Source organism: Barbatula barbatula, assembly GCF_947034865.1.
Source record: "Barbatula barbatula genome assembly, chromosome: 4".
Classification (NCBI taxonomy): Eukaryota; Metazoa; Chordata; class Actinopteri; order Cypriniformes; family Nemacheilidae; genus Barbatula; species Barbatula barbatula.
The window spans coordinates 27,514,476-27,533,109 of NC_136768.1; the positions used below are offsets into that span (position 1 = coordinate 27,514,476).

The window sequence follows — 18,634 nt, forward strand, 5'->3', positions numbered from 1 at the left end:
GTCAAACTGCTCATAGATATTTTATATATACAGTTTATATATATGTGTATACAAATGATATATAAACATATATATTTATTTCAAAAGGGGAGTAACAAGAGGAGCGGTACAATAAACTTACCTTAGCTGTAGGAGTGCTGCTGTTGGGGCATTTCAGGTGACATTATTGCATAGTTTGCATCTTTGCAAGTTCCTAGTCACAAGGCTTTGTTCCAGGACATTTTTACCGCCCTAAATAAACCAAAACATGTTGGGGTGTTGTTTTGTGTGTGGTACACAAAGAAGAGTAAACAAAACAACAATTGCAACAAGCTGCTTTTGAAAATACATGTAAATTCATGCAAATAACTTCGCAGGACAAACTCACAATCTGTAATTGTACAATTTTACTAGTGAGTCCACAGAGACAAAACTCATTTTATCAGTGTCATTTTTTACCCAGTTATTGAGATAAACAGCTTGGAACCCCTGCTGAAAAAACAGCACAATAGTCAATGTAATGGTTATAATGGAAGCTGTATTGTTTTGATGGAAATCATAATATATGATGTCATCTATTGGTGGAGTTAATCTAGCAGATTCATCCCATTGAAACACTGTCTGATACACACTACTTATATTTTAAAGGAATCCATTATAATGTCTGTGGCGTTTCAATTGTTTCTCAGCAGAGACATTATTCTCAGAAAGATGCAAATGATGTTCATCTTGTTCACAACAGAGGTTGAGCAATATAAAACTGACAGGTATAAAGATGGTTTGAATAAATATTAACCTTACAGGTGATTGAGATATAATGTTGGCCATGTACACACCTCATTCGTTCAGTTAGCCATAGAAAGTCAGACCTCAGTATTCATAAAGGTGTAGGTGAGAAACACCCGGATGGCGTACTGGTTACGGCCAGATTATGAAGCATAATCTGAGATTCATGGTGTTATTGTTTGTAAAGCTAATTTAACATTAACATTGACCTTGATTTGTTCTTAAATTGACCGTGCTTTATATTATGCATTTCATTCATAGAATTTTAATACGAAGCATTACAAAATATTTAAGTTGTTTTTTTCTAATATTATAATTAAACATAGTTTGTTTTCCAATAATAAATGCTGTTCTGTGGCAAAAAACTACTTTTCTTGTTGTGTATCCGCCCTGTTCCCTAGACTATGTTTGTGCAGTTTCAGGAGAAACGTCGCTGTGCTCTGTGATGAGATGATATTTGAATGCAGAAACCGATATTGCAAACAAAATCTGAATTGTAAATCAGTCCACATGTTTCCAAACTAAAACCTGTTTTGCATCAGAAGTTCAAGTCAGGATGTGGAGATTGTTCTAGCCATTGCACTTCAACAACTACAGTCAGCAACACTTGATCTTCAACTTCATCTTCCTCGTTGCAGGTATCTGGGAATCTTTTTTCTTGTATTTATCTTTGCGAGCTCTTTTAATCGATTCATTTTCCTGATGTGTGTTTGTCATGATTCAAATTGTTGTTTCAGATTTGCTTTAGTAAATCCATCAGCAATGGAAAGGTTGATTCAACTTCTACTTTTGTCAGGTCTGTGTGAATTTAGGTTATATAATTGTATGCTAATATTTGTTATATAACCTAATGTATGGTCATTACACTGCTCAGTGTCCATGTGAGTGCTCGACTGAAGAAGTGTAGCGTGGACATAAATGCTGAACACTGTTTGCCACCATTATCCACAACCATGAGGTTACATCTAGAATGAGATGTTCTCATGTCCAATGCTATGCAATATGGCTGAAAGTGATTGTTAATAAATAGACACGGTAGCACTGAAAGTCAGCGCTCTCTCTGAAACAGCCTTCCCAGCATAAACAACAACAAAAACAAGTTTGGTTCGACATACAAAAAGAGTCCATAGAGAAAACTAAATAGCCGATAACAAATGATTTCATTTCTATAGGGATATTTGATCCAAAAAAGTGCACCAGAATTGTTTGCTGTCCTACATTCTTCAAAATATCTTCTTTTGTGTTCATTAGAAATAAACAGATTATTGGATTGGTGTCTTTCTGTGACGTTTAAAGTATTCAGATGATAAACTTTGTGGGCTTTGACATTGAAATATTTCTGAACACTGAACGCTGCCGCACGTTCCTCTCAACAGGACTCTGTCTGCTCATTCAAGCAATATCACGTCAGTATGTTCTGATCCCGGAGAATAAGACCTGGCATGAAGCGCAAGTTTACTGCCGACAGAATCACATCGAGCTGGCCACTGTTCAGAGCAATGAAGACTGGACGAATGTAGGAAAAACTATCCAGTCTGCACTGACGTCGAAAACCTGGATTGGATTATACAACGACATCAATTGCTGGCGATGGACTTACAAAAATGAGAAGATTAATTTCAAGCTTTGGGCAACTGGAGAGCCAACCAATGGAAAAGAGGAATGTGGTTTATTGGAGAGCGGTGTATGGAGGGATTATCCGTGCGATTATGAATTCCGATTTGTTTGTTACAGCGGTAAGAAATAATACGTCACTATTGGTTGCTTTCCCTTGCTGGTATAAACACAGTCAATCGGTTAGTAAAATAATGCTTTGTCTGGGCATCCCAACCACGGGTTTGTGTCGTCATCACTGCACAGTGGTCCAACATCATTGGAGAAGCTAGCTAGTCCGGATTGAGTCAATTACGAGAGAACTTTCATTGTTTTCTAATCTATTTCTATAAAGGCATGTAATAGCCTAGACACAATTGTGTTTCGTCAAAGTTAAGACAAATATTCTCTAAAAAAATGCATTTGTGTAGTTTGAAGCTGACATCAGGTGGAACAACCAATTGCAAAGTTTTCAGGCAATAACAACAATTTGAAATGTTCTGCTCCCAGAACGTTCTGTTATGGTCACGATGTGGAGTGTTTTTAAAGGTTGTGGGGACATTATTTGGTGAACCTGAACACAACATTTAGGATGTTCTCTGAACGTATACCAGCAATATTTCAATATTTTTAATCAAATCATTCAGACTTGATATATGCAGCAAAGCAAACCTACAATAATCAACTTTCTTTCACATTTAATTACAGAAAATGGAATAAATAAGTTTATTTTTATCTCTCATTTCTGGACGACGTGGCATGAGGCTTGGAGCTACTGCAGACAGCATTACACAGATCTGGCCATCATTCGGAGTCAAACTGAGAATGACCAGGTGGCATCAATGACAAAACGTTATAATGCATGGATTGGTCTGAGCCGGGACTCGTGGAAGTGGTCAGATGGGTCAAAGGTCAACATGTCCTCCATTAACTGGTTGATGGGAAAACCTGATGTTATTGGGCTGAACCAACCTTGCGGCTCTATACGAGCTGATGGTCTGATAGAGGATCAGCTTTGCTCATATGTCCTTCCTTTCATCTGTTTGACTTGTAAGATTTGTGTTTAATGCTTTGTTACTCATCTTTGGTGACGCCCATCAGAAACACACTTTACTGTTAGTCCGTTTAGTGAGAAAGTGTCTGTGAAAGGTACGCTTTGAACGATTCAGCTTGACACATTTGAGTCATCAGTCAAACACTATTCAGTGTTTGTGTCCATTAGTGACACCGGTTCGGTGTTAAAGTGAATAAGATAAGATGAGCCAACATCATCATGTCATTTCAAACCTGTTTTATTTTCTTTCAAAAGCAAAAAACACATTTTAACCGAACAACGGCGGTATTGACCTGCATTACTTTTGCGTCCGTACAGTACAAGTGAAGTATTTTCTTCTGAGTCGTGCCGAAGAAAGAAACTTATACAGGTTTGGCATGACAAGAGGAAATGAAATATCCACCAATTTAGTGAGGGATAGATGTATAGCTTAACATTACATGCTCTATCGCCCCCCACACACTCAAAATAAAAACTACATTGGTTGAATATACTTTATTAATTCAGAGTCAACAAATTATTTTAACAGTATTAAACTATTATTATTTGTTTGACTATAATGTTAAAATGAACACTTTTGTCTCTGATTGGTCTGACCGACATTAAGAAATGAATCTTGTGTTTTTGTAAGCTCAACTTCAGTCATGATTATATCTCTTCTGATATGAAACTTTTTCTAAATGATTTTTGACAGATTCAAGGAAACAGATTGTGAGAGTCGAGGTGAAATCTGGAAAGAAATTAAATGACGTTGAGGTTCTGGAGACCATCTTGCAGTTTGTACGTATTTGAACTGTAACTGTAAGAGTTATATAATCCTCAGCTGTAAGGATGTTGCTTTACGTTACGATTCAAGTGTTTGTTTGTTTTAATAATGTTAAATAAAGTTACGGTCATACAGTAAAACATTATTTCTTCATTTACCGTCTGTTTACTATTAAAACATTAACATAAGTCACGGTAGACATTAAACTGCATGCTGGCTTTAATAGCTCATGGTGAAATAAATGCTACATTTTCTGTGTTCTGTTGAAAATGAAATGTGGGTTTATGAGATTTGCACGTCATCACATTTAGTTTTTATTGATATTTCACACTTGTATCTGATTTGGGGTTGTGTATTTGTTCAGTGTTAATAAGAACCCTGACCTTAAAAATTCTGTTTGTTTCTGTTCTTCAGATAAAACACAAAGTGAGAGATCGTGGGATCAATGAGGAGACAAGATTGACATGGAAAGTGCAGTCGAATGGAAATGTGTTTTCAGTCAAACATGATCCAAAAGATGCTGCTCGGAAAAAGACATGTTAAGAGAAACCTATGCTTCAACCCTTAAACAGACGAGAGTTAAATACCTTATGTAAATACATTATTTCATATATTTAGAATTGTATGATCTGTATTATATTCCGGATGCATCGCCCTTCTGTTCTTTAAATAAAATCTCTGTTTGTATAAAGTGACAAGATTACGACTGACGCGCTTAATTATAGATTTAGGATCTTTGTTTCTTAAAAGCAATTCTGGCTCGAGAGATACATTAATGTTGTTTTTCAATCCTTTTTTTTCTTATCCTTAATAAATCAATGAAATATGTCAAATGATTACAGAATAATATCAAGTTATGTGTTATGTATTCATTTCATTATTTATTCAACATTACTTAAAGGATGAAAATCATTTCAAATCTTTTTTGAAAAAGAGTTTTGTGTTCTGAAGGTAAACGGGGGTCTTATGGTCGACGAGGGCGATTAATTCATAGCAGATTTTCCTTTGAATGTTGTCTAATCTTACAGTGAGTGCTGTATGTGTAAAGCAGTAATATTCTGCTTTCATTGCTAGTGTACAGTAATAAGCTTTTGAATCTGTTTCTAGTCCAGTGAATGTTATTCAATAAACTCATTTTATTCCATCATCACTTCGTCTCCTACCTGCTGTTCTCCCTTCATCTGGATATTTGGAGTAGAGACTGAATAGTGATCCCAGAGTAAAATGAACTCGCTCATGTGGTCCCACACTAAAGTGAGTTAAAGTTATTAAATATATAATTATCATCCTGTCAGGATTGTTATCGCTCACATATACTGTGAAACAGTAGCGCTGGACTTATCAGTGTTTAATATCAGCAAAACCAGTGAAGTTGACATTAAGTTTTAACACCTTGTGTGTTTAGGTTATGTGAAGTTGAGTGATTGTCATTTTATCACTGATCCATCTGTAAAGAACTCAAACCATCTGTTAATGAAAAACAAAGATTAATTGAAAGTCAGAAAAGTGTAAACATTTACTTACCAAAGGCTTCTAGTCGAGTTATATTGTAGCTTCATTCGGTCACTAATGCATAACATTTTTAATAACAGTTACTTAAATCCTCGTGAAAACAAACCAGATTTATACCAGTGAAACAGAATATATATATATGACTATCTAGAAGTTTTCATATGAAATCACATTTCTACGTCAAAGACCTAAAGGGTAAGAGACCTGCACGCGACTGTAGTTTTGTATGAAGAGAAAATATCTCGCTCATTAATACAAATCGACACACATGAAAACAATAACACAGAGAATCTCTCTTAAATGATTATTTTGGTGGCTCTTAAAAGAGCCTTTGGGTGGATAAACGCTTGATACGCGTCGCTTTACTTGGAGCTGGTGTACTTGGTGACGGCTTTGGTGCCCTCGGACACGGCGTGTTTGGCGAGCTCACCGGGCAGCAGCAGACGCACGGCGGTCTGGATCTCTCTGGACGTGATGGTGGAGCGCTTGTTGTAGTGCGCGAGACGAGAAGACTCGCCGGCGATGCGCTCGAAGATGTCGTTGACGAAAGAGTTCATGATGCCCATCGCCTTGGAAGAGATGCCGGTGTCGGGGTGGACCTGCTTGAGGACTTTGTACACGTAGATGGCGTAACTCTCCTTCCTGGACTTTCTGCGCTTCTTTCCTCCCTTCACGGCGGTCTTGGTGACGGCCTTCTTGGATCCTTTCTTGGGCGCGGGCTTGGCTGGTTCAGGCATGATGAAGAATAGACGAGGAATAACCGAGAGTCACCGCGCGGGGGTATTTATACACTCCAGCATGCAAATGTAAAGCGTAACGTGCGCGCGCTCCCATTGCGCGTCTTCGTGGTCCAACCCCTTAAAATGTTCTATTGGTCAGCTCAGAGGACCAATGAAAGCGTTTCCCGCCCATGGCCTTGCGGTTGAAGGCGACCCTCCCCCGCGCGATTCAGTTTTCACTTCCGGCTCCTCTTGTGCTCTTCTATCAGTCCCGCGTTTGGACATTAATGTGCAAAAGTCCCTCATTGACCGAAACTTACACTTCTAGCGTGTTTGTGTTATTATTGGCAAAGCGGTGGTTGCTTTACGGTCAGCACATGGATATTAATATTAAACATTTAGATCAAGTGTTTATGAACGAAACCGTTAAATCTGATTTGATATTCTGTTGGGGCGAGTTTATCTCTTCATTAAATTTAGAGATAAATTGTGATTTTGCAGGAAATCTTCTCGTTCAGAACATGTGGTGGCTCTTAAAAGAGCCTTTGTGTTGTGGTCGAAGACGCGGGACTTAAGCGCGCTCTCCGCGGATGCGACGCGCCAGCTGGATGTCTTTGGGCATGATGGTCACTCTCTTGGCGTGGATGGCGCACAGGTTCGTGTCCTCGAACAGACCGACCAGATAAGCCTCGCTGGCCTCCTGCAGAGCCATGACGGCGGAGCTCTGGAAGCGCAGATCCGTCTTGAAGTCCTGAGCGATCTCTCTCACCAGACGCTGGAAAGGCAGTTTGCGGATCAGCAGCTCGGTGGACTTCTGGTAGCGGCGGATCTCTCTCAGAGCAACGGTGCCGGGCCTGTAACGATGAGGTTTCTTCACGCCGCCTGTGGCCGGTGCGCTCTTACGGGCGGCTTTAGTGGCGAGCTGCTTCCTCGGGGCTTTGCCGCCGGTGGACTTACGAGCGGTCTGCTTGGTTCTTGCCATCGCTGCGGTCTCTTCTGCGTCTAGAGCGGAATATCCTGACGTGGCGGAGCGCCTTGTTTTAAAGGCTGGGACGCGCAGTACGTCAAGGGCACGGAGATATGCGATTGGCTGACGTGTGACGTATGATCGTGACAGAGCCAATGGCAGCGCGATATCTGTTCAAATGAAAGTGGCGGGACGTCGCGTTTCCTTTGTTCAAGTCTCTGCACGCGCATCGCGAGTCTCTGTGATCGGTTTTCTCACTTGTGCAATTTCACCTGATAAAAGTTTTAATTTTTTTACATAATAAAAATGATACAATTCTTTGGCCGTCGTTTATTTTCTGTGGAGAACATATCAGGACAAATGTTCAATGACCGCACACTTAACGTCTCCTTACACTTTTGTTACGTACTGGATGCTCGGTTCCACTGGACCTTCTTTGTTTTACGGACTTTTAACTTATTTTTCGTTCAGAGTTCCTGATGCATTACATTTGTTCATTAATATTCGTCGTTGTATTTGCATATTGAGTAAAATATGAAACTACCTCCAAACTACCAGTGACATTACAGCTCAGGATATCTTTGATCTGAAAAGTTACTAGTAAACCATCTTTAGTTCACTTTTCTGAATACTAGTAACACTTAAAATAAGTTCTAGTATCTAATGGAAAAGTTACTGGTAACAGAAAATGAAGCACTAGAAACTGAACATTAAGTACTAATGGCCTAAATAAATGATAGTGCACTTTGAGGGATAAAGGACATTTATGGGCTGCCATATACGGACAACTACAATATAAACAAAAAATGTCGCTCTCTCGTCGATAATGTGGGTGGCTCTTAAAAGAGCCTTTGGGTTTACAGCAGTCGACCTCCCTCCCGTCTACTTGGACTTCGCGGGCTTCTCGGTCTTCTTGGGCAGCAGCACGGCCTGGATGTTGGGCAGCACGCCGCCCTGAGCGATGGTCACTTTACCCAGAAGCTTGTTCAGCTCCTCGTCGTTGCGCACCGCCAGCTGCAGGTGACGGGGGATGATGCGGGTCTTCTTGTTGTCGCGAGCGGCATTTCCGGCCAACTCGAGGATCTCGGCGGTCAGGTACTCGAGCACAGCGGCCAGATACACTGGAGCACCGGCGCCAACCCGCACTGCGTAGTTTCCTTTACGGAGGAGCCTGTGAACACGACCCACGGGGAACTGAAGTCCGGCTCTTGAGGAGCGAGTCTTGGCCTTAGCTCTCGCTTTGCCGCCGGTTTTGCCTCTTCCGCTCATTGTATCTTATGTTCTCACACTGAAATAATGCTTCTATGCTGCAGTTTCAGGTTTAAATACTGTCTGTCTGTCGCCTATTGGTTGGAGTCTATTAAACTCTTAAACCAATCAGTTAACTTCCCGCCTCATATTTGTTGGCCGCGCCCTGGTTCCTAAACACGGACCTTCATTCTTAACTTTAGCTTTTGACGTCACTTCCTGCCCGCCCTCATAACACAGACGCTGTTCCGCACTCTTGTTTCTAAATATGGATTTAACCTTCACTTACATTTCAGTTAAATTATACAAAATACTTCATCTTCGTTTAAGCCCGGTATGGGTAAACTTTAAAATATGATGTTTTATTAAGTAAGTTCGGGAGGAGCCGGAGAATATTGACTTTAAAGTTCTTTTAATCACTTATAAAGCCTTAAAGGGTTTAGCCCCTACCTACCTAACAGAGCTTCTATCACACTACAACCCATCACGCTCTCTAAGATCTCAAAACTCTTTTGATAACACCTAGAATAACTAAATCCACCAAAGAGGGTCGAGCTTTCTCATACGTAGCACCTAAACTCTGGAATAACCTTCCTGATATTATTCCAGGATCAGACACACTCGCCCAATTTAAATCTAGATTAAAGACACATCTTTTCAGCAAAGCATTCAATTAATGCAAATATGCTAAATAAACCACCAGGAGATGCTGACGTTAGATATTATTTACTAGGTCTTTTTTTATAACAAGTTCAACCCTGTAAAGCTCCACAACTTAGTGTTCTGGCCTGTTCCGAGCTCTGGGAACCGTGTTTGACAGGAACCGGCGAGTTCATGGCCCTACAAGCTTACCTCGCTACTCCTGCTAAATAAATCATCTGTATAAGGCGAACTAGTGAAATATTTGTTTGTTTACATTATTCAATAGTACTGATACAACTTGTGTGACTCAATTAAATTGTTATAACTTCGACCAATGACACAATAATCGACTAAATTCTTCCCTTAAGAATAATCAGTTTTGCGATAAATACATCGCGAAGTTTTTTCATGAGGGGTGAAGTCGCTCTTTCATGAGGGGTGAAGTCGCTCTTTCATGAGGGGTAAAGTCGCTCTTTCATGAGGGGTGAAGTCGCTCTTTCATGAGGGGTAAAGTCGCTCTTTCATGAGGGGTGAAGTCGCTCTTTCATGAGGGGTAAAGTCGCTCTTTCATGAGGGGTTGGGTGGCTCTTAAAAGAGCCGTTTGTTTGAATCAACACCGTCAGTGATTCTTTTATCTCTTTTTCGGAGCGGCCCGTTTAGGCTTCGCTGCTTCAGGCTTTGCAGCTTTTGGTTTGGCTGCAGCCTTGACTTTCTTCGGGCTCTTGGCGGTCTTCTTCGGGGCTGCGGGCTTCTTCGCCTTCTTAGGGCTCTTCGTTGCCTTCTTGGCGGTGGCTGCTGCTGCCGGCTTCTTCGCCTTCTTCGGAGATTTCTTAGCGGCGGTCTTCTTTACTGCGGCGGTCTTTGGCTTCTTGGCAGCGGCGGGTTTCTTCGCTACTGTCTTCTTCACTGCGGCGGGCTTCTTCGCTTTAGGAGCGGCTTTCTTTGCTGGTTTCTTGGTCTCTGCTGGTTTCTTGTTCAGCTTGAATGATCCAGAAGCGCCGGTGCCTTTAGTCTGGACCAGTGTGCCTTTGGTCACGAGGCCCTTGATGGCGAGCTTGACGCGGGAGTTGTTCTTCTCCACATCGTATCCTCCGGCGGCGAGAGCTTTCTTCAGGGCGGCCAGAGACACGCCGCTTCTCTCCTTGGAGGCCGACACGGCTTTAACGATCAGTTCAGCCGCGCCTGGACCCGCTTTCTTGGGTTTGGCTGCGGATTTCTTCTTCGGCGCTTTCGCCGGCGGGGCTGCTGGAGCGGTTTCTGCCATTTCTGTAGTCGGATCAGAGATCAGTAATGCGGGAGGACTGAGCGGCGCTGCGCTCTTATACACCACATGAGAACCAGATAGACTCAGCTCGACCTGCTCTGTGCCCGCGCGCCTCTGTGAGCCGCAAACTCTTGTGTTTTCTCTCGTGACATTTACAATGAAAATCAGAGTTTAAAGATCATTTGACGGAGTGAAAACAGCGAGAACACACAGCAGAGATCCAGAGCTTTATTCAGAGACTCAACTACACGACACTGAAGGCTTTATTGATTCAGTGTTAGTAATAAATGACTTTAGTTCATTGAATGTCTTGTGAAGTGATGCACACAGAAGTTGTTTAGATCAGATTGAAACACACAAACACTCTCAATGTATTTGTGTGAATGACACAACGCTGTTTCACAACTTGTTGTATTCAGTCTGAATTCATATTAAAATAATTTATGATAAAACTAAATCTTTGCGTCCAGTATTGACATGAAACAATTGACAGATCGAATGGTCTGAACATGTGAGTGTATTTTCTAGAGATGCTGAAATTCTTACTGAGATTTACTGTTTGTGTTTTATTTATTTTTCATTTTTCTTATTTGTAATGCTACTGTTTTTGTAATGTTTTGAACAGACAAGCAAGTCTGCTGCTGTCAGACGAGGCTTTGGGTCCTTAATGATCGAAACGTTGAAGAACTTTCATTTAGTGTAAAAAAATGTTTTTGCTTGTTGTTGTTTATAGCAGATACATAACAGGTTTTATTTAATTGTTTAGATTGTTTAGTCACAACATAGTCCACAGTTGCCTTTGTGGTATTCAACAGTTTTGATGAGGAAATAAATAAATTAGTGATAAAGTGTTTGGAAACGTTTGACCCATAGTGTACATTGCTTTTTATAAATATGTGTTTACATTTACATTTAGCAGACACTTTTATCCAAAGCAACTTACAAATGAAGTAAACAACAGAAGCAATTGGAACAACATAAGAACAACAAAAAACCTTGTCTCATGGGCTACCACAATATACAGAGCTAGGGTTGCCATTTTCTACTTATCATCTCCAATGACTAACAATGACACTAACTTTGACAGTGGGAGCCACAAATGGTGCGTTTATAGCGTGTAGGAAGTTTCAAACAAACTTAAATGTAAACTCCAATCAAAATTAATAATCAAAATGACCACTTACCACAATGTATTTCTAAAATTACAATTAATCTTATGAATGTGTGTGTTTTCCCTGTAGATATGGAGTCTCGGATCTAAAATCTGGGAACCTCTACAATCAGCAATATTATTATTCAGCATTTATTAATCTTTTTTATTGTTTGCAAATGGCAAATACAATTGTTCATGTTAGTTCTTGGTGCATGTTTTTTGTTTGTTAAAATATTAGTAAATACTGAAAATGAAGATGCAGACATGTAATCTAATGCTGAACTAATGTGAATGAATGTAACGTAATGAAGTTTTACTATTGCAATTCCATCAGTGAATCACATGACAGATCTTCATCATGAGTTTAAAGATGAGAGAAAAATCTTTCATCTCTCAACCCCAAAAATTTTGATTAATTAATAAGATTGAATAAATAATTTTTTATAGATTTGATGATTTACAAATTATGTAGATACATTGAAACAATTAAAAACCAATGTATTGTGATTTGAGCAGCAGATTCCAGCGGTTTCCTCTGGATTCTCTGCCTAAAGATCAAGGTGATAAACTTCGGCTCAATGTCAGTTCAGTTTCTCTATATGGCAGTAAACGGGGGATGAGATCTTTTTGGATAATCACATTCTTTCAAATATCCTCCTTCGTGTTTAGCAGAAGAAAGGAGTTGAAACAGTTTCATAACAATCTGATGGTAAATCAATGAAGACAGATTCTTCATGTTTGGGTGAACTGTCACTTTAAGGTTCTCTCTTTCAAAACTGTCGCGAGCTACACAGCATCTGTGAAAAAGAGGGGGCGGGGCTTTGCGTTTGGAGGGAAGTTGACTGATTGGTTTAACAGTTTTACTGATTCCAGCCAATAGTCGACTGACAGATGGGATTAAAGCTTGAGTGCAGCAGCGCAGAAGTCTGATCTCAAGCATCTGATTCTAACAGAAGAAAATGAGCGGAAGAGGCAAAACCGGCGGTAAGGCGAGAGCTAAGGCCAAGACTCGCTCATCCAGGGCCGGACTCCAGTTCCCCGTGGGTCGTGTTCACAGGCTCCTCCGTAAAGGAAACTACGCGGAGCGCGTCGGTGCCGGTGCTCCCGTTTATCTGGCCGCTGTGCTCGAGTACCTGACCGCCGAGATCCTCGAGTTGGCCGGAAACGCCGCTCGCGACAACAAGAAGACCCGCATCATCCCCCGTCACCTGCAGCTGGCGGTGCGCAACGACGAGGAGCTGAACAAGCTTCTGGGTAAAGTGACCATCGCTCAGGGCGGCGTGCTGCCCAACATCCAGGCCGTGCTGCTGCCCAAGAAGACCGAGAAGCCCGCGAAGTCCAAGTAAACGGGCGGGAGGTCGACTGCTGTAAACCCAAAGGCTCTTTTAAGAGCCACCCACATTATCGATGAGAGAGAGAAGTCATTTGTTAAAATCGTAGTTGTCCGCATAAGCCATTTAGTCATTTCACTCTTAACGTTTATTAGTATTTGATTGTATGATACTGGTACTTATTTTTTTGTCACCAGTATGCAGAAAGGCCTGAACCAGAGATTCTCGATTAACATTATGCTCAGTTTGTCAACACCATGATGAATATTAATGACATGATAAAACACATCAGGAAACCAGAACGTGAAATACAGATTAAAGTCAGTCGACAGATATTTGTCTTTATGTGACGCTCTGTGCTGCAGTGAGTCGTGTTGTAAACACAAAGGTAACTGACATTAAACCTCACAGTGTTGAGATCAAACTCGCCGGAGGTTATAACTGCGTCTGTCTGCGCAGCTCGCGCTATATAAACACTCGCCGCACTTTAAAACTCGTTGATTGAATGAAGCTTCAGAATAACACACACACTAGAATATGTGCACTTTAACTCAAACTGTCTCACACACGTCGTTAATAAAACTTTATTATTCTATTAATATCTCTTTAACTGATAATGTTTAATTTCTGAAAATTTATAAATATTTTTTTTAACTTTCAGAAATAATATTATTATCAGTATATTATCCCGCCACTTTCATTTGAACAGATATCGCGTTGCCATTGGCTCTGTCACGATCATACGTCACACGTCAGCCAATCGCATATCTCCGTGCCCTTAACGTACTGCGCGTCCCAGCCTTTAAAAGAAGGTGCTCCGCAACGTCAGGATATTCCGCTCTAGACGCAGAAGAGACCGCAGCGATGGCAAGAACCAAGCAGACCGCTCGTAAGTCCACCGGCGGCAAAGCCCCGAGGAAGCAGCTCGCCACTAAAGCCGCCCGTAAGAGCGCACCGGCCACAGGCGGCGTGAAGAAGCCTCATCGTTACAGGCCCGGCACCGTTGCTCTGAGAGAGATCCGCCGCTACCAGAAGTCCACCGAGCTGCTGATCCGCAAACTGCCTTTCCAGCGTCTGGTGAGAGAGATCGCTCAGGACTTCAAGACGGATCTGCGCTTCCAGAGCTCCGCCGTCATGGCTCTGCAGGAGGCCAGCGAGGCTTATCTGGTCGGTCTGTTCGAGGACACGAACCTGTGCGCCATCCACGCCAAGAGAGTGACCATCATGCCCAAAGACATCCAGCTGGCGCGTCGCATCCGCGGAGAGCGCGCTTAAGTCCCGCGTCTTCGACTAAACACAAAGGCTCTTTTAAGAGCCACCACATGTTCTGAAGAGAAGATTTCCTGCAAAATCACAATTTATCTCTAAATTTAATTAAGAGATAAACTCGCCCCAACAGAATATCAAATCAGATTTAACGGTTTTGTTCATTAACACTTGATCAAAATGTTTAATATTAATATCCATGTGCTGACCGTAAAGCAACCACCGCTTTGCCAATAATAACACAAACACGCTAGAAGTGTAAGTTTCGGTCAATGAGGGACTTTTGCACATTAATGTCCAAACGCGGGACTGATAGAAGAGCACAAGAGGAGCCGGAAGTGAAAACTGAATCGCGCGGGGGAGGGTCGCCTTCAACCGCAAGGCCATGGGCGGGAAACGCTTTCATTGGCCCTCTGAGCTGACCAATAGAACATTTTAAGGGGTTTGACCACGAAGACACGCAATGGGAGCGCGCGCGCACGTTACGCTGAACATTTGCATGCTGGAGTGTATAAATACCCCCGCGCGGTGACTCTCGGTTATTCTTCGTCTATTCTTCATCATGCCTGAACCCGCCAAGCCCGCGCCCAAGAAGGGATCCAAGAAGGCCGTCACCAAGACCGCCGTGAAGGGAGGAAAGAAGCGCAGAAAGTCCAGGAAGGAGAGTTACGCCATCTACGTGTACAAAGTCCTCAAGCAGGTCCACCCCGACACCGGCATCTCTTCCAAGGCGATGGGCATCATGAACTCTTTCGTCAACGACATCTTCGAGCGCATCGCCGGCGAGTCTTCTCGTCTCGCGCACTACAACAAGCGCTCCACCATCACGTCCAGAGAGATCCAGACCGCCGTGCGTCTGCTGCTGCCCGGTGAGCTCGCCAAACACGCCGTGTCCGAGGGCACCAAAGCCGTCACCAAGTACACCAGCTCCAAGTAAAGTGACGCGTTCATCCGCCGCACACAAAGGCTCTTTTAAGAGCCGCCCAAATAATCATTTAAGAGAGATTCTCTGTGCTGTTACTGTAAATTAAAACAGTCTAGTTAGACATGTGTGTTGTTGTTTTAATTTTTAAAAAAGACAATTCTTCTGACCTCCGATCGAAACACGGTAAGGCTAATAGATATAATACAGCAATGAATCGCATAATGTAGTTTGGCGGAAACTGGAGATTTGCAGTCGATAAAAATACTTTATGCCACATGGAACTAAAATCATCTATGTTCATGTAACAATTCTATAATTTTGGATTGGCGACCACATAAAAACACGTAATGGTAACGTAAGCAACATTTAAAAACAAAACTTTTTTTTTATTTGCGTAATCGCGTCCTCAGTATGCTTGCGCATTCAAGGTATTTGTTTTTGTGACGTAAGCTTCCAGTACACAGAGACAACAACACACAGACAAAAAATAGGCAAAGTTAAGACAAGTTATTTTTCGTTAAGACAGTCTATTGTTAAACCGTTTCTGTTAAACTGGGCAATAACCTCATAAATGTCCCAAAGCTATTATTTATTTCAGATGAACTTGAGTAATCGTGCTTTTTGTATTTACACTATAAAGCTAATTACTGCGACCTGGAGCCGGTAGATATACACCCAGGGGCAGAGCTAGGCCACCATGGAAATAATCACGGCCACCCCGATCGTAATTGCGATCTATTATAAATAATAATATTAGTTTCTTAGATTGATTGTTTCTTAGATCAATCATGGCAAAACGATTACGTTCGGACTGCAAACCTATCAAATGAACCAAATGAAAAGAATTCTGAAGAGAAAAGTGCAAGCTGGCATACAGAAGCCCACTAGTGTTGTCGATTTGACTGTACTTATTGAGCCATTTAAAGAGGTGTTTCATGAGCTCTTTAGATTGTGCAAAATTGTTGTTGCCATTCCTGTGAGTACAGCTGGATGTGAACGCAGCTTCTCTACTCTCAAACTAGTGAAGAGTTACCTGCGCTCAACCATGAATTATGATAGACTGAGCAATCTAGGTGTCTTAAGTGTGGAGTCCAGGAGAGCCAAGTCTCTGAACTTTGATGAATTTGTAAACGTATTTGCTTTAAAGCACAATGAACGTAGAATCAAACTATTGTAGGTTGTTTGTACTGGTGTAACTAGCGACATGTAATTTGGAAACAGCTTGTAATTTTGCTGAATTTTCATAGTTTGCACTTGAAATAAAATTCACTTCAGTAAATCAATTCCTGTCCTTTTTAAACGTTTTATTATCATTGGGAGATATTTATTATGTTTTCAAAGTGAATTTCCTAAGTTTTATTTCATTAAATAACTTGAGGGTGAGTAAGATTATGACGCTCAGGATTTTGGTAAACTTTAATAAAAAAATGGCATTGTAGACTAGCTATTGTACATTTTACATCATTGTGATTTGGGCACATACAATACTTATATTAAGTATTTTAAGGTAAGGATAAGTGCCATGTATGTTTGCAAAATTATGTTTTTTGTGCAACCCCAAAGTAACTACTGGCCCCTGCCTGGCCACCCCTATGAAGAATTCCTGGCTCCGCCACTGTATACGCCCGAAGCAGTTTTACGCCCCTGTTGTTCCTTTTGATTTTGTTGTAAAAGAAACTAAACATGCAAAATGATTCTTGGCTTATTTAGGCTGTGATAAATCTCAATTATTTATCTTGTAGTCCATCATCTGTGCTCTTGCTGTTGTGGAACGTGTGTCCATCTTGGAGGCTAAGGAGAAATTCCTGCGAGGACCTGTCATTGACGTTTGAAGGTACTGTAAGGATCCTATAAAGGAAAACATGTTGAAACATGACATCCTGCCATTATTTATAAATAACCGTTGTTTCTACCACTATACAACTTTTGCTTTTTCATCAGTGAGCGGGAGCATAAAGAAGAGTGGCGAGCCATAGGATGGTGATCTACAGGAGTCATGCTGTTCAAAAATAGTCATAGTGTTAATAAAAACAATTATGCACAACAATTTTGTCTCTCTCTTTTAAATGACACTTGAAATGTTTGAAAAGGGTTAAATTGTGTTTGTCTTCATAAAATGCAATGTAGGACGTAGCTGTATGACGAACAATTACACAGTAGGCCTGCTGTATGTCTAATGGCCTAAATATGGTTAATATCTTAATATAAATTCACAACATCATATATCAGTCAGTCTCCTGTATATAACAACAGTTTATAAATAAATATAAATAATACATTTATTTGACAGTAGGTCAAATGCAGGCTTTTAGGAGAGGCAGAGGCGCGAAGTAGGCATGATGTACACTGGCGCCGCCCTCGTGTGTGTGTTTCAACGACGTCCTGTAAGGCACATCTTATACTCCTCGTCCGTCCTTCGTTGAGCCACAAATCTCTTGTTCGAAGATCTCGCGCATCATGTCCGGAAGAGGTAAAGGAGGAAAGGGACTCGGGAAAGGAGGCGCTAAGCGTCATCGTAAGGTTCTGCGTGATAACATCCAGGGCATCACCAAGCCCGCCATTCGCCGTCTCGCTCGCCGCGGTGGAGTGAAGCGTATTTCCGGCCTCATCTACGAGGAGACTCGCGGTGTGTTGAAGGTGTTTCTGGAGAACGTGATCCGTGACGCCGTGACCTACACCGAGCACGCCAAGAGAAAGACCGTCACCGCCATGGACGTCGTGTACGCGCTGAAGCGGCAGGGACGCACCCTGTACGGCTTCGGAGGTTAATCGTGACCCGGACTCTCATTGAAAACCCAACGGCTCTTCTAAGAGCCACCCACCCCTTCACTGGAGAGATGAATTTTCTGCTTAACTGCGTTTATAAAGCGCTGCTTTAGTTTCATTAATGATGTGACGATCGATGACATCATTCTGTTGTGGTGATGATGATTGAAGGCCGATGACGTCAGCTATTAAAGAGAAAGATGTTTAAAATAAACCTTTGTTCTGATTTATATGATGAAAAACAACGAAATAATTAGATCTTCTCTTTCTCTCTCTATTGAAGAACACTGTGATTAAAGGCCGTTAATGACACGCGCGTCGACTTGTTAAATATTAACAAAATATCGAAATAAAATGAGCGGGAAGTTAAAACTAAATAAATCACTGCGGGGAAGGGGCGTGTTCTAACTCGAGGCTATGGGCGGGAAACATTTTCATTGGCCTTTTCCATCCGCCCTTCTATCTGTGAGATGACCAATAGAAACAATTTAACGGTTTGACCGACAAAGACACGCAATGGGAGCGCGCGCCCCTTGACGAAAACATTTGTTTTCACTGCAAATGAAACGCCTGATGTTTACAAACTGTCAACAAAATAACATGTTTCGGACAAAGTTGTTTCTTTATCGCAATGGGAAAAAGACTTTAACCTTCAAAGTGATC

The 18,634-nt window shown here is 41.5% G+C and overlaps 9 protein-coding genes across 10 annotated transcripts in view; 5 read left to right on the forward strand and 4 right to left on the reverse strand.

The window, feature by feature from the left end:
• Positions 1 to 10,530, reverse strand: part of LOC306893339 (uncharacterized protein) — a gene marked incomplete at its 5' end in the record, with an annotated part of 47,816 nt that extends 37,286 nt beyond the window's left edge. The window contains one exon of the mRNA XM_079455124.1: positions 9,902 to 10,530. Coding sequence (XP_079311250.1) covers positions 9,902 to 10,530 — 629 coding nt within the window. The remainder of the gene's footprint in view (positions 1 to 9,901) is intronic.
• LOC306893340 (putative C-type lectin domain family 20 member A) lies at positions 1,269 to 5,327 on the forward strand. The gene is made up of 6 exons (XM_079455125.1): positions 1,269 to 1,403; positions 1,503 to 1,561; positions 2,142 to 2,501; positions 3,067 to 3,408; positions 4,107 to 4,192; positions 4,593 to 5,327. Exons 2-6 carry the CDS (start codon positions 1,528 to 1,530, stop codon positions 4,719 to 4,721), a joined length of 951 nt encoding a protein of 316 aa, XP_079311251.1. The 5' UTR covers positions 1,269 to 1,403; positions 1,503 to 1,527; the 3' UTR covers positions 4,722 to 5,327.
• On the reverse strand, positions 6,036 to 6,427 carry LOC306893399 (histone H2B-like; the record flags this gene model as incomplete). The annotated part of the gene is made up of 1 exon (XM_079455188.1): positions 6,036 to 6,427. One exon carries the CDS (start codon positions 6,425 to 6,427, stop codon positions 6,053 to 6,055), a length of 375 nt encoding a protein of 124 aa, XP_079311314.1. The 3' UTR covers positions 6,036 to 6,052.
• Positions 6,981 to 7,391, reverse strand: LOC306893372 (histone H3.2; the record flags this gene model as incomplete). The annotated part of the gene is made up of 1 exon (XM_079455161.1): positions 6,981 to 7,391. The coding sequence occupies one exon, from the start codon at positions 7,389 to 7,391 to the stop codon at positions 6,981 to 6,983; it is 411 nt and encodes a 136-aa protein (XP_079311287.1).
• LOC306893390 (histone H2A-like) lies at positions 8,259 to 8,645 on the reverse strand (the record flags this gene model as incomplete). The annotated part of the gene is made up of 1 exon (XM_079455179.1): positions 8,259 to 8,645. The coding sequence occupies one exon, from the start codon at positions 8,643 to 8,645 to the stop codon at positions 8,259 to 8,261; it is 387 nt and encodes a 128-aa protein (XP_079311305.1).
• Positions 10,531 to 12,642: 2,112 nt separating the features above from the next.
• LOC306893383 (histone H2A-like) lies at positions 12,643 to 13,029 on the forward strand (the record flags this gene model as incomplete). The annotated part of the gene is made up of 1 exon (XM_079455172.1): positions 12,643 to 13,029. One exon carries the CDS (start codon positions 12,643 to 12,645, stop codon positions 13,027 to 13,029), a length of 387 nt encoding a protein of 128 aa, XP_079311298.1.
• Positions 13,030 to 13,878: 849 nt separating this feature from the next.
• LOC306893373 (histone H3.2) lies at positions 13,879 to 14,289 on the forward strand (the record flags this gene model as incomplete). The annotated part of the gene is made up of 1 exon (XM_079455162.1): positions 13,879 to 14,289. One exon carries the CDS (start codon positions 13,879 to 13,881, stop codon positions 14,287 to 14,289), a length of 411 nt encoding a protein of 136 aa, XP_079311288.1.
• A 490-nt stretch (positions 14,290 to 14,779) lies between these two features.
• Positions 14,780 to 17,247, forward strand: LOC306893364 (histone H2B-like). Of its 2 annotated transcripts, none has more exons than XM_079455153.1 (3): positions 14,780 to 15,149; positions 16,948 to 17,039; positions 17,147 to 17,247. In XM_079455153.1, exons 1-2 carry the CDS (start codon positions 14,843 to 14,845, stop codon positions 16,998 to 17,000), a joined length of 360 nt encoding a protein of 119 aa, XP_079311279.1. In that variant the 5' UTR covers positions 14,780 to 14,842; the 3' UTR covers positions 17,001 to 17,039; positions 17,147 to 17,247. The 2 variants fall into 2 exon arrangements, with proteins under 2 accessions (XP_079311279.1, XP_079311278.1); XM_079455152.1 differs by having other exon boundaries at positions 14,813 to 15,213.
• Positions 17,248 to 17,662: 415 nt separating this feature from the next.
• Positions 17,663 to 18,049, forward strand: LOC306893412 (histone H4; the record flags this gene model as incomplete). The annotated part of the gene is made up of 1 exon (XM_079455201.1): positions 17,663 to 18,049. The coding sequence occupies one exon, from the start codon at positions 17,663 to 17,665 to the stop codon at positions 17,972 to 17,974; it is 312 nt and encodes a 103-aa protein (XP_079311327.1). The 3' UTR covers positions 17,975 to 18,049.
• Positions 18,050 to 18,634: the final 585 nt, after the last annotated feature.